The 14,514-nt window shown below is 43.8% G+C and overlaps 1 protein-coding gene across 1 annotated transcript in view; it reads right to left on the bottom strand.

The window, feature by feature from the left end:
- Nucleotides 1-9,142, bottom strand: part of LOC119411699 (calmodulin-binding transcription activator 1) — a 76,575-nt gene extending 67,433 nt beyond the window's left edge. Inside the window, exons 1-3 of the mRNA XM_037678610.1 lie at nucleotides 9,077-9,142; nucleotides 7,151-7,246; nucleotides 712-815 (exon numbers count right to left, since the gene is read on the bottom strand). Coding sequence (XP_037534538.1) covers nucleotides 712-815; nucleotides 7,151-7,246; nucleotides 9,077-9,101 — 225 coding nt within the window. The 5' untranslated portion in view covers nucleotides 9,102-9,142. The remainder of the gene's footprint in view (nucleotides 1-711; nucleotides 816-7,150; nucleotides 7,247-9,076) is intronic.
- Nucleotides 9,143-14,514: the final 5,372 nt, after the last annotated feature.

Raw genomic sequence — 14,514 nt, 5'->3', positions numbered from 1 at the left:
TAGACCACAGAAACTACACCTGGACTATAGAAATTACATCTAGACCATAGAAACTACACCTGGACTATAGAAATTACACCTGGACCATAGAAACTACACCTGGACTATAGAAATTACATCTAGACCACAGAAACTAGACCTGGACCAGGCATTCTGTGTTTATCTGCGTCTCTTTTGAGGCTGCCCATCCTGAGCCTGGTTCTGCTGGAGGTTTCTTCCTGTTTAAAGGGAGTCCTTCCTTTCCACCGTCACCTATGTGCAGCTCAGGATGAGGCATAACACTAAGCTGAAAATTTGATGCAATCTGCTGGATTCCTTAGATCGATAACTTTTAAAAACAGACACTTCATGTATGTTAATTACTGTATATACAGCAATACAGTACTATAAAATATGCTATAAACGCTAGTTCAATTTGTGCTGGACTGAACTGGACTCACGATTTGGACTTGGTTTTTGCATAGTACCCTGAGATGTATTTTACTGGGAAATGGCGATGTATAAACAAACTGAGTTGAAATGGATTTCCGATTTTGTTTTCCTATTGCCACAGTGATAAGATCTCTTACTGAAAAGCCACCACTGTGTTTGTTTACGTCCTCTTCGTTTCTAAATGTGACATTATTTTGATATGAGTCACCCGCAAATAAAAAAGGAACACCGCTCATCTCTTTGTCATGGATATTTCCCTCCCGAGCGTCTCTTTCTCACCTCGTTGGTGTTCCAGCGATGGCGCTCCTTGGGCAGAGAGGAACATTTGGGTAGACATTCCAGCAGCTTCTTAGGTAGGTAGATCTTTAACTGGCCTGGCTCATCTGGAGTTGAGGGGGAAAAACATCATGAGATAAAGTAAGATAAGCGAGGGACAGGAAGAAGAAAGACATTTCAAACCCAACAGAGAAACTGTGAGCGCAGAATACCAACTATATATTGAACTGACTGAAGAAAATCTAACAAACATTTGTTTGTGAAGCATTTCTAATGTCTAAATGTGAATACAAGCAAATTTATTCATTTGTGGTATTAATTTTTTTTTTCAGTCCCATGGAACACGTGCTTTAATTATTTCGGTCCACCTTGTTCTCCAGTGGGATATTTCTAATTTATCAGCATTACCACAGAAAAATGTTGGCATAGCAGCAAAAGGATATGTCAGGCAGAGAATATGAAGTGCCGGAAAGCCTTTTATTTCTAATTTTCTGTGTAGAATCTGAGTCATCCAGGTCATAGTAATCCAAGTTCTTGAGCCGGAGGCAGCTCTTTGGATGCTGAAACCAGCTATCCTCGATAGTCCAATGAAGAGCTAAAGAAAGCCGCTGGATGAGGAAAAATCCTCAAGAAACAAAGTTCAAAGTCCATTTGCTTTCTATTCAGATAGTGTTAGTTAAAATTAAAAAAAAGAAATAGCAGGAAGCTATAAACTATAAAACAACAATGCAAAAATAATACGGTACTTCTTTGAAAGCACTTCTTGTTGAAGAAAAACAGTGTTGATTGCACCGAGGGAATGGCACAGCTTTTAATTTTGGACAGCAGGTGGAGGTGCACCTTGAGTCCACCCAGACAACAAATTTAGATTAAGAAAAAATCCATTAGCATACATTATCTGTGCATTTGGGTTTGGTAAACACAACAATCAGTCAATCACATGGGCATTTCTTATCCTCTTTAAAAGCAATGCTCTCTCTCCCCACTGTGTTACACAGACAGTTTGGTAATGGAGTGGAGAATCCCAGAATAGCTGCTCCTGCGAGGAAACTATTTTTGTACAGCAGTTGGAGAGTCACAAGCTGAGGGCAGGTGATGTTTAATTCCAAGTTCAGATTATGTCTCTGGACATCCCGACAGCCTTTTGGGGGCAGTGAGGCACCACAGAAATCACGGCTTGGTAAAATAAAAAATAAAAAAAAACAGTTTACTTTTACTTCCTTGGCTTCATTGAACTTAATGGTTCTGGTAATTTGCTATAATTTCCTCTTGCTCAACAAGTCCAGTGTTGATACTGCTGCTAACACTATTGCCTTTGTGAGCAAAGCCTACACCACCTCCAACGATAATAATATTTTAGAAGAAGCTACAAGAAAATCACTCTTGTCAGCAAAAACTGCTTGTTGGTGCTGAATTACCAGTGAAACTGCTTTTACTGTGCATTTTCCTCCACAGCAGTGAATGGTGGATCACCAAAATATTGAATTGGAGCAAGTAAGGTATAAAAATTGGCACAAAGAAGGACCCCCCCACCCTTGCTTGTGATTCTGTACCCAAGAGCAGAAATCAAGAACTCAAAGGTTTTTGATAAGCACTTAAATAGAGGGCATGCATTTATGACTTCACCTGGGAGAAAGCGAGTTATAATCTGAAAGTGGATGACAAAGCGAGAAAAAAATGCCTAAATTTTACTGGTAGTGTCGGAGAGAGGATGAGAAACAATGAATCAAAGAAAAATACAGCAATTATAAAAAAAAAAATTAAAAAAAGCATGCAGTAACAATTTAAACAAATTAACAACAAGAAAACAAAGATGCAACAATAAAAACTTACAACAGCAAGCGGTGAGTGGTGTGCGTCTGAGTGTACATGCACGTGATCGCATAAGGCAGTATCGGTGCATGTGTGTGTTAGCACCAGTAGAAAGTGTGTTCAGGCACGTATGCTCCCCCTAATCAATTATGCATTTATTAATAGAAGGCCTGAGAAGACAGAATTTCAAACAGCTGAACTGTGCAGCAGCTTAGTTAAACAGCTGAATGGTGCAGCTTAGTTAAAGCCTAATTTCTTTTTTAGCAGCACTCCAGCCTCTCTGCTATGAATGCCAATCAGCGTTTAAACCCCACCCCTCCTGGCTGTAAACTCCCCCCTTTACCCTTTCTGAAGAATTCTCATCGCAGCCTTGCCTTTGAAATGTACCAGAACCACCTCATCAAACAGGCCCGGTGCACACGTGCAGGCAGAAACACACACACGCGCATGCTCACACATACAAACACACAGACACGTGTCGATCAGAGAAGACACGTCACTGTATTTGTCCCAGAATTGTCTTTTTTTTCACAAGTGACCTTGGTAGCATAATCCTTTTCAAAGCACAGCTTCATGGACATGATCGTTGTCCTAATGTCCTTCCATTTGTTCTCCCTGCTGATCAGGAATTATCTACCCTTAGCCTTGCAAGTTTCTTGAATGCCAACAAGCTTCTTCACCCCTTAAAAAAACTTGTGTCGTGCATTTATAGCAAAGAATGAGTGCCAGATTTTTTTAAAGAACTTATACCCGTCCATCTGTTTCAACTACATTTTATAGGAGAAAAACAAACCACCCACCCCAAAAAAATCTCATATTTTTGGCTCCCTATTGTCGAAAAACTGATAAAATGATGTTATAAAAACAGATCTGAAAATGGAAGTGTTTGTGAAATAATAGAGCTGTGTTAGTACCTAGATGACATCATGAAAGCCCTCACAACTCTAATGGTATGCAGATCACTTAGTGACTTGCAAATTTAGCAAAATATAGTCTAAAAGGGTGACAAAACCTGAATCATAATGTGAATATGCGCTAAAAAGTGAAACTGTTCAACCAAAGTGAAACATTACATTGGTAGCCCATCAAATACCACAATTTAGACTGTAATCACACAGAAGAGGCGCCTCCATCTGATGAATATTTTAGCCATAAAACTGTCATCTTCATATTTAACACAGAAACAAGCCAATGCCCTTGTGAGATGGCTGTCAGTTAATTATAAAACCCGACTCGGTAAAAAATGCTCCAAATGCAACTCTTAGCTCCCCCCCCCACTGATATTAGGAGGCGTCGGGGGAAATTTTCACATTTCCCCCCTCTTTTTCAGGATGAAATTAATGTGACAGAAAGAAAGGCTCATTGCACAGCAGCTAGATAGAAGGATGGAAGGGAAGGGAGAATGGAGAGCCGGGGCAGAGAGAACGAGGGAGGGAAATGGGGAGGAAGAGATGAGAAACAGAGGGAGAGCAGGGGGCAGAGGGAGGAGGAGGGATAGAAAGATGGGCGTGCATGCTAATTTTATCATTCTGCTGATAAACTTTTCCTCCAGTAATCCTCCGGCTGGGACGTGAGAACAGATAGGAGACAGGGATAGGCTCAGAGAGCACCAGCTCAAACAGTTATCCCAAATAGAACCCTCTGTTCTATTAACTGTTCAATTTTGACAGGTGAGTATGAGGCCATTTACTTAAAAATCAAATAAATAAACAAGGCGTTAGGGATGTGCGATATGGCTTAAAATTCATACCCTGATATGTATTGTGATGGGTGGCGGTAACAATATATATCACAATATGTTTTTGATATAAAACTTGCAATAGGAATGAAAAAGAAAACTATTTCGAAAACTGCTATACCACAAAATAATTTCAATCAAGAAAATTAGGTCCAGAGAGTTTTTAAATAAAAAAACAAATCAAGTATTAGACTTCTTTCTTGTAGTGCAAAGCAGTGAAAAAGATATCAAATGTGGATTTAGCCTTATGTTTTAAACAAAAGAATATGTCAACTCTTAACAGTTTCCAGTCTTCTCACTTAAGAATTTAACAGCAACAGAGCAACATTTTACATATAAACAAGTGCACATTGAAAACACTTAATAAAATTCAAAATCTCGCTGTCATTTGTTAGAGTTGGCCAAGAACACTAGCCTTTCCTTGTCCAGAAGCCGACAGGAACTTCTGGCAAGGATGCGAATAATGACACCACCAGATCTCTATCATATGTCTATCGTTTCTACCGTGTACCATATATATATCACACATTCCCACAAGGCATCGAGCAGAACTTGATGTCTATTGTATACTTAATGCGTTTGGATTAGCGGTACAAATTCTTCATTATACTATAGGGGTACCACAAGGATCAGTTCTGGGACCACTCTTATTCAATATGTAAATAAATGATCTTCAGCTGGTGTGTGATGATGTTGAATTTCATTCAATAGAGATGAACTGTCACATATACACATTGAACATTTTAAATAAGTAGTTGTATAGATATGCATAATAGACTTATGTAATGGTAGCTGTGTACTCTGTGAGAGATTGTGACGATGTGTTTTACAAGAAAGTATGATTTAAAAAAAAGTTTCCGAATGACTGTGACAATGGTCAAAACGTCAACATTGTAGAGGAAGTTAAACAAAAAGTTTGTAGCTCAAAAGGCTGTGACCGTTAAAATCAAATGTAAAAAATGTGAGAAAATAATCCTATTTTTTTAAAGGCAGTTACACTCAATTCTGAGTGTTTGTAACTATGCAAAAAGCAAGCCGTGCGTCTGCGTATACATTTGACATTTGCATCTTATTGTTGCGTTTAAGGCTTTTTAAAGTGTATTCTAGGTTGTGCACATTATTTTGTTGCTCACCTCAGTCATTATGAAATTAACACTGTTTCATTTCGACGTACTTGTACGTAGCTGAAATTACAATAAAACCTCTCTGACTCTAAGTTATGGTACTTACCTCAGCAGTCACCCTCCTGTTTAAGTGATAATCTACTGGAGGATACTTTTTAAATAAAGATGTGCAGTTTTGTACCAATTTTCCTATAATTATTATTGATCATTGGTGTGGCTTTTAAACCTGGACATTTGCCTCAAATGTTTTCTCAAATGTCATAGAAGAGCACACGTGTCGAAGTACAAATTTAGTGCTCATGAGACTGATTTGAGATGCTCAAGACAAAAATGAGAAAGGTCCAAAATGGGTTGGAAATGTCTGTAATATCGTTGTGACCATTTTAAGAGAAATTTTGTCAAAACATTTCTGAACATGTTCGAAACTCAAGCAAAAGAAACTGCATCCCTACATCTCATACAAATAAACTGAGAACACCGGGGAATGCTTCAAGACACCTTGGAGACTCTTCGTGAATGCAGTCCACAAACTATACTCCAACAGTGAGCTACTTCCTTCAGGTGTGACTTTAGATCTAAACCTTGGGTTCAAAATGGACAATGAGAATGAATAACACACTCAAATGTCGTCCACCAATTTTCAGACAGTAGAAACCAACTTGTGCAGGAAGAGTCAATAACGCATTGAAATGCTAGGGTATTGCCTCATCTGTATTATCACAGGACCTACTGCTCTAAAGCAACAGAGAAACTTTAAAACTAGTCAGATCCATTTACAGTCAAGGATTAAAAGCACTGGACTAAAAATCACCGCAGGATACTCACGAAACAATATACTCAGTAAAAGATGTGAAGTTCTGACGTTAAATTATGTACTCAGATGTTTGGCTCGTTTCTCAATTAGTTCACATCAAGGCATCTATATCATTGAAAATATTTGTACCACTTTCCTCAGAACCACAACCTCCAAATCGACTTTTCGAGGAGAATCCCTGAAAGGAACTCGTTTTTTGGGCTGTCTGTTTTTCTAAGAAATGTTTAAAAATGGAACGCAGGTCCTGATAACCAGGATTGATCACTGGCCCTTTTAAATAAACCAATAAACCAAACTGAGGTGATGATGGTGTGTGTTTGTGTGTCTTCATCTCATAATCCTAACCTCATCGACCAGCTCACTAAACAACATGTTTGTTTTGCTCCTCTCTTTATTTGCCTCGAACTTGTTCCCCCTAAACAGGCGCACATCTGCCCCACATCCTCTGAAATCAATAACCAATCAAAGCAATTATTGCCCTTATAATCCCACTAACGTGACACGGTGACCACACTCTCACACAGATTACACACTCCATCTCACGTCTGGTTTAACAAGGCCCATTGAGAATTATAGATACATAACGCCAAATGTACAGATTAAGTATGACAATAAACTGCTGATAGTCAAAGTAAGCCCTGCCTTCTGTGGGGATAAGTGTGTGTGTACATGCACTAATACACTACTGGCATGCATGAATAAACACGATGTGTGAGAGCTGAATTGGAATGACGTCTCAGCAGAGAGACACAGCGATAAGTGTGTATGTGTGTGTGAGCTGTTACAGGACAGATGAGAAGAAGACCTCAGTTCCCACATCACATCATTCTGCCAGAAGGCTTTTATACTTGCTCCCAGAGTCACCCTGCGCTACAGACAAATGTGTGTGTGGCACTTAAACACCCTCACACGCAGACGCATTAACTGTGTGAAGAGTGTGTGTGTGTCTCTTACTGTTGGCATCAGTGTCGTCACTCTTGGGAGGGGTGTGTCCAGTGTATCCAACAGCAATCCTGACCATTCGCTCTGGATTTCTTAACTTCTTCAGTCCTACAAAGGAGGGGAAAAAAGAGAGAAATTAAAAAAATACACTTCAGTTTTGGGGTCCCTGACATCTGCACCCCTTTACCTTGAACCCTCCTCCCCTAAAGCTCAGAAAGCAAAGTCTAAGTGAAGCTCATGTGGGCTGATCTGTTTTCTAATCCACTAACTTGAATCCATTGTGTCCCCAGATCGATTGGCCACAGCAGATACGCTTCCTCCATGTGTGTGACTAACTTGTACCCAGGTTTAGTTTCTCTTCTCTCTCATCATTTCTCTGTTTCCCTGACCACTGTTGCTATGATACAAAGTAGACCAACCAGTGCAGAGGGAGATGGTCTTCCAGGCTATACAGTGGATCTCTTGCCCACTGGTGTTCTCTGCCACTCAGCGCCACACACACATCTGCCAGGCAAGGAAGAGATTGGATGGACGTCTCCTGGCTTCGTCGCTGCGACTCATTTGGCTCTCAGTCAGCATGACTGAGGCTCGTAAATTATTACATCTGTTCTACACATAACAGCGAGGGGTGCGATGGCCAAAAGTCTCTCGTGCAGCCAACGTGTGAGTCTGCTTGTGTATGTACGCAAGCAAGCGGGTAGTTTTTGTATTTATGCAATGGAGTGCTTGTTAAACTGCCCGTGGGCCTTCTGTCTCATCTTCGGCTCTAGTCTTTACGCGCAACGGGACTCTCAACCCACGGCCTTCCCGTTGCCTGTGGCATCACACTGTATGCTCGATTGCACACATGTATAGTTGTGGATCTACTTTGAAGTATGCCTGAAACGAGAAATGTATGCTACAGTTCATGTTAGCCAAAAATTGCCCCTTGGAAAAATCTTGCTCCGCATTGCTCCCTAGTGGAAAGAGTGTTAAAACTCCCATTTTCAAGAAAGACTGATAAGGTCAAAGTCCAACTTGATAATTGTGTATCATTTAGGCTACCTGTTTTTTTTTTTGTTTGTTTGTTTCTTTCCATTAACATGAAAGTGAGGCAGAAGAAGAACAAGGTTGCGTTCAGGGACTGTGCGGAATATGAATGTTTTATTAGAGACCGACTGAATGAACAGTTTGTGTGATAAGTTATGGGAGCACAAACAAAAAACATTTAAACTAGATTCTTCCCATGACATGACCTAAAACTGACACGCATGCACGCCACCCCCGTGACAACCTAGATACGGCCACTTTCTCACCTCCAGTGCCTTAGCAACCATGAAAGCGCGTGAACACAAACATAAACACGCAGAGACGCACGAACACACCGCGGTGACACGGAATTAAACACGCAGCTGGTCGGGCAGGTTGGGTGCCTGGCAGGAAAGAAGAATCTGCAATTCAGTGGTCTTCATGCTTTAGGAGGGAAGCACGCGCGCGCGCGCACACACACACACGGAGAGCGCATCTGAATTCCTTCAGCGTGGACAGCTCTCGTCTCCATCACGCTAACTCATAAAGCAGCGGCTCCGGAGGAGTACCGCGCAGCCACAGAGCGTTTGAAAATAAAAAAAACAGACGAAGAAGAAAAACAGAACCTTCTATCCCGGTTCGGACCGACAGGCAGCAACTCTCCCGGTTATTCACGCGCTGTCGGTTGACGGTGACGTTCAGTCGCTGGTTCAGCACCAGCGTCCGTGTTTTTCGGGACGGGGCCAGAGAGGAGAGGGAAAGCCCCGCCGTTATCTCTGCCCTCCTCCGTGACTAAAAGTCCCCTCCTCGCTCGCCTCGGCGGAACCTCCCCCACCCCCCCATCCTCCTCCTCCTCCTCCACTCCGCCAAAAAAAATGAAATATCCGGACTTCGCCGCCGCGAATAAAAACCGTTAGTGTTTCTCCTTACCTTCCGGCTTGTTTTCGGCAGCCATTTCCCCTCCGCCGTGCGCCTCATCCCTCCTCCTCCTCCTCCTCTTCCTCCTCCTCCTCCTCTTCCTCGACTCGACCTAGTGTTGGCGGGAGGGGTGGTGGTGGGGAGGACCGCGCGCGTGCACGGAGAGGACAGCTCAAGGAGGGGGCGGGGCCGAAAAGGAGGGGCGGTGGGGTGACGCCATTGGTCAGAACAAAAAGGAGTAACGGCGGGGGGTCCGTGAAGGTCTCTGGGTTTATGGCAAGCCAATTTATCACTTAATCAGGATCTTTAACGTCGCTTTTCCCATTCTGGCGTGTTAGTCTTTTATTTCCAGGTATGAAGTATGAACTTTATGTCCAGGAAAAACTTTGTGGTTATCTGAAACAGAGGTCTAACACTGAAACTGATAAAGACGGATGGAGAGATGGCCGCATTCTCTTACATCGCTAAGAATTTGAAGCCAAAAAAATCTAAATATTTTTTGTTGCTCCCATGTTTCCTGAAGCAGATTCTATGCACTCCTAGTCTATGAAGTTGTACCATTGTTACAAAAGTCCCGCCTACCTCCCTATGCTAACAAGCTGTCAATCAAAGTGTAACATGTTTTTATTAAAGACTTCCAAAAAGCAATTAAAACTAAATGTGGAGGAAACAATGCATGCACCTCAAAGTAAGAAGTATATGAATCAATAAAAATAAATACCTGAAACTATATTAAATGTATTTTTAATCATTAGTAAGGAAAATGTGTCTTCATTTACATGGACAGGTGGGATGTAAAAACTGTACTGCAGCCTGCTACTAGGGGGCGATAGTCAAGTTTTTGTGGCTTCAGCTTCTGCCTTCTGGTTCTATCTCTATTATACAGTAATACGTCTCGATGGGGAAAAATGTGCATTTCCAAATGTGAAACTCCTTGGATGGATGGATGGATGGATGGATGGATGGATGGATGGATGGATGGATGGATGGATAAACACAAATGCGTGCCCGCTCTCCAAGCGTTACTCAGAGTGGCAGCGAGTGTGTTCCCTGGACAGATGGACGGACCGTCTGATCAGAAGGGGTTACACGCTGCAGTTCGCAGCTCAACCCCTATCGTTCAGAGGGATTATAGAGACGGTTCTGTCTTCTCCAGAACAGAGCTCGTCTCTCCAGTCAGAAGTTCAGGAATTTCTGATGAAAAACGTGATTTCCAGAGTTCCCAACAGAGAGGAAAATACGTTTTTTTTCCTCCCACTAATTCCTGGTTCTGATAAAAAAACGGAAGAATGAGATCCATTCTCAACCTGTTCACGTTCAGCAATTCGATCATGGGGAGACAATTCCACATGCTGACAAACAGCTGCTGGAGAACTTTACCAGAATGATTGGTTTTCACCTTCATAGATCTGAAGAGTGCATATTTTCACATTTCCATAATTCTGAAACACCCCACACACGTTCTCGAAATACGTGGAGACGGCTCTGCATTCGTTACACATGGCAGGAATGAGAAATCTTTTTATCTGGACGATCTGCTCTTATTAGCTCGGTCCAGTTAGAAAGCTGTCGCACAAACCAAAACGCTAGTGTTCCACCTGCTAATCCTGGGGTTTCTATAAACTGGGAAAAGCTTCCGTTTGTCCATCCCAGTTGATTGTTTATCTTGAAGTGGAGCTAAACTCAACTACAATGAGAACCCGTTTATCACTGCTAAGAGCCGAAGCTCTGTCAGCTCAGCTCCGTCGGGTCAAACCCTGCAGCATAGTGACAGTTCTGCCTGTCATGCGACGCCTGGGACGATGTCAGCAGCCCACATCGTGGCTCCGCTGGGCCTGCTTCACATGAGACGCCTTCAGAGATGGTTCGCCCGCCTGCGCATAGATCCTGTGCGCCAGAAGAGGTGGATTATCTTTGTGCCCTCCTCCGTGAGAACCAATCTGAATCACTGGGGAAGCCCTCTCATTCTGTCAGAGGGAGTTCCCATCAGCAGGCCTACGTCACACGTCTCAGTTTTCACAGACGTGTTCCTGTCAAGCTGGGAGGAATGTGTCTGTCCCAAGCAGTGGGATCACAGTGGCTGGACCACATGTCGCTTTACATAGTGTGCTAGAATGTTTTTCACGGTCTGAAATGTGACTCAGCATTTTGCCCCTGCCAAGGGATCAGCATGTTCTGATCCACACAGACAACAAGTGACGACAGTTTACATAAACCGTCAGGGAGATAGATGTGCGCTCAGCCCAACTGTTGCGCATCGTGAAACAGCTGTTGTGTTGGGCACACAGAAACCTGCTCTCCATCACAGCAATGTACATTCCCAACGTCCTGAACAGGCGAGTGGATATCATGTCGAGGGGAAGTCCCCACCACAGAGACTGGAGCCTCCATCCCGAGCTGATTTCTCTGATTTTTGGAGCAAGTTCGGCCGAGCAGCAGTGGATCTGTCCGCCACATGGGAGAACGCCCAGTGTCAATTATGGTTCTCACTGAGCCCACGAGATGACCCACCGTTAGGAGTGGACGCCTTCGCTCACAGCCCGTGGCCAAAAATGCTCCTTTATGCGTTCCCTCCAATCCTGCTGATATCACGGACGGGAGGAAGAACCGTCAGTCATCCTAGTAACTCCAGAACGCATAAGCGCTTCGTGGTTCCTGAATCTGCAGCGACTGATATCGGGTCGGCCGTGGAAACTGTTGTGGGGGGCGCTCTCCTCCAGGCAGGAAGAGCAATCAGGAGTTACCCAGAAATAGGTCAGCATCTTTGGGTCTGTCCACTGAACAGATCCGTTTAGAAAAAAATGGGCCTCCCACAGGATGTGGTGCATATGTTCAGGGTGCACGAGCTGCTTCCACCACAACGCTGTACACATCAAGTGGACAGTTTTTCAGCGCTAGTGTGCAGAGAAAGGCGTGGAGGCCATTTCATGTCCACTGGGTGGCATTCTGTCCTTTCTGTAGCAGCTGATAGACAGAGATCTCGCGTTCAACACAATTAAAACTTATGCTGCAGCTATTTCTTCCTGTCACGAGGACTTCAGTGACAGAACAGTTCTTAATCACCCGTTGATGAAGCGTTTCCTGAAAGGTGTACAGAGACACAGACTGGTGTCACGTCCACTATCTTCACAGTGAGACCTAATGATGGTCCTGCACACTCTGATCAAAACTCATTCTGAGCTTTTACATCAGGTTTCACTTAAATTCTGTCATTAAAACAGCCCTGCTGTTAGTTCTGATGTCGGCAAAGAGAGTGAGTGTTTGTTTGCTCTCTCTGTTGCTCCCTCATGTCTCAGAATTCAAGCTGACGGCAGTTCAGCTGTATTGCGTTTTAACCCTGCTCTGAAAAACAGCACAAGCTCATTCAGCTCGAGAGTGATAACCTTGGATGGGTTTTATCCTCTTCCTCATAATTCTGGGGAGGAAGCAACATCTCACCTCCTTCTGTTCCATGCTCACATTTTTCATGTTTCGTGGCGCACACGGCCGCACTGCGCCGCTTTCAGCGTCTGTTCGTGCATTACAGGGACGGCTCTTCAGGACGTCCTCTATCCACCCAGCGCCTCTCACACTGGTTGTGTCAGGTTATTTCTGAAGCTTACAGTTCATCTGGACTGGATCCTCCAGAGAATCTCAGCGCATTCCACCAGAGGGTTTTCATCCTCCAAGGCTCTGCATGGAGGGATGATAGTGGAGGATATTTGTATGGCGGCTGCCTGGTCATCGCCATGTTTAATTATTTGTTTTTATCTACGTGATGTTTCTACTTTCTCCACGACCCATTCTGTTCTCAGGGTTCTGACAGAATGATTATTTGTTTCATGGAGCCTCACTTTTGAGCTCACACCTGCCTGCATGCAGTCGCAGTGTGAGATATTTATTATCAGTCACAAGTTCATGACTGCTGATTTTATTGTTATTAATCCGTTCATCCTGAGGAGCTGTTGGTCTGCTCTGTTCATCATTACACTGTTACAATCCGTATCCTCCGTTGTTCCTATTCACAGCAGCAGGTCTGCTATCTCAGCCTTTTTTCCTCACCAGAGATATTTTTTCCGGTGCGCTCCTGCACATGGAGCACGCAATTACGCACACAGAAGGCTGAGTGATGAAATGTTTTTTTGTGCAAGCAGTTGCTTCTGTCTGAATGGACCCAGTGAGGCATAGACTACATCCTTCTTCACCTTTAACCCACTAGCAATAGCCTTACAGGGTGAATACTATATGAAATAGAACGTTGGTTACGTACTGTAACCCCAGATTCTATGAGTATAGGCGTAGCCCTTTAAGCTCTGGGCCTCACTGGTTCCTAATGGCTGAAGAAAACAGCTATTTGGGAGCCGATTACCCGGTCTCACCGTAATTTATATGACCGGGGGTGAGGCCCACACAGCAGGTGGGCGTGGAGTAAAGTTTTCAGTGCTGCACTGCGAGCCTAGATATAAACCCTCTAGCGACAGCCTTAAAGGGCTACGCCTATACTCATAGAATCTGGGGTTACAGTACGTAACGTTTTGACAAGGAGTGCTATGTTGTTATCTTTTTAAAAAAAAAGAGGCAGAAACGTGTGATTTAATTACGTGTTACAACGACCTGCCTCACATGAGCTTTTGTATCCTCTTCACTTCTTATGGTTGGCCACGCCCCCTGACGTTCACGCGCACTCTCCCTGGCTCTCTCTCACTCTCACGTCACTGAGCAGCGTCTGTATTGGAGGACACCTTGACAGCCTCCCACAGCATCATCATCATCATCATCATCATGCTCATCATCTTCTCTCCCTCACACACAGACACGCGCGCACAACTTTAGCCTTTACGCGCATACGTTGCGCGCGCGCCAATTCCTTTGCACACGCAAACTCAGTGGCCTGTACAGAGAAAAAGCGATGTAAGGTCGCGTCTCGCCATAAATTACGGAGCCTTCTTGAATTTCAATGCAAAGACGCTTTTCTTAAAGAGACACATGCGCGTGGGCCACGGCGCGGGCGCTGTCATCAGCTGCGGTGCTGCAGCCGGTGCTGAAAGGACAGCTCCTCACGCGCGCCTTCACGCCGTGTGCTCCCTCAACCTGCGCGTTTCAGTTTTCTGAACAGGTCAGAGGAAAACTTAGAGCAGGAAATGAAAAACGAGCCCCCCGGGTGTTCTTTTATTTAGTCTGTGGCAGCAAATCGTTCAGTCCCTTCTTGATAACATCCCCACAGAGAGTTAAGATTCCGCCGATCACGGAACCAGAACCGGAGGGGTTATTTATAATTCTAACGCTTTACGCCTGCTGATCCCTTCCAAACAGTGGGGCTTATCTGGGACCATTATGTTCTCGTCTCTAGCCCACACTGTCACTCTGCCGCCGGGCTGCCTTTGCAGCAAAGCCCTGTTTTTATTTTATTTTATTTTATTTTATCTTATTTATTTATTCACGCAAGTCTCTCAGGCGACGTTTTAAAAATG

The sequence above is a fragment of the Nematolebias whitei genome, chromosome 7 (assembly GCF_014905685.2).
Source record: "Nematolebias whitei isolate Nwh7 chromosome 7, NemWhi1, whole genome shotgun sequence".
Taxonomy (NCBI): Eukaryota; Metazoa; Chordata; class Actinopteri; order Cyprinodontiformes; family Rivulidae; genus Nematolebias; species Nematolebias whitei.
The sequence above is the reverse complement of the archived record's forward strand: the minus strand, read 5'-3'. Positions and strand labels throughout refer to the sequence as shown.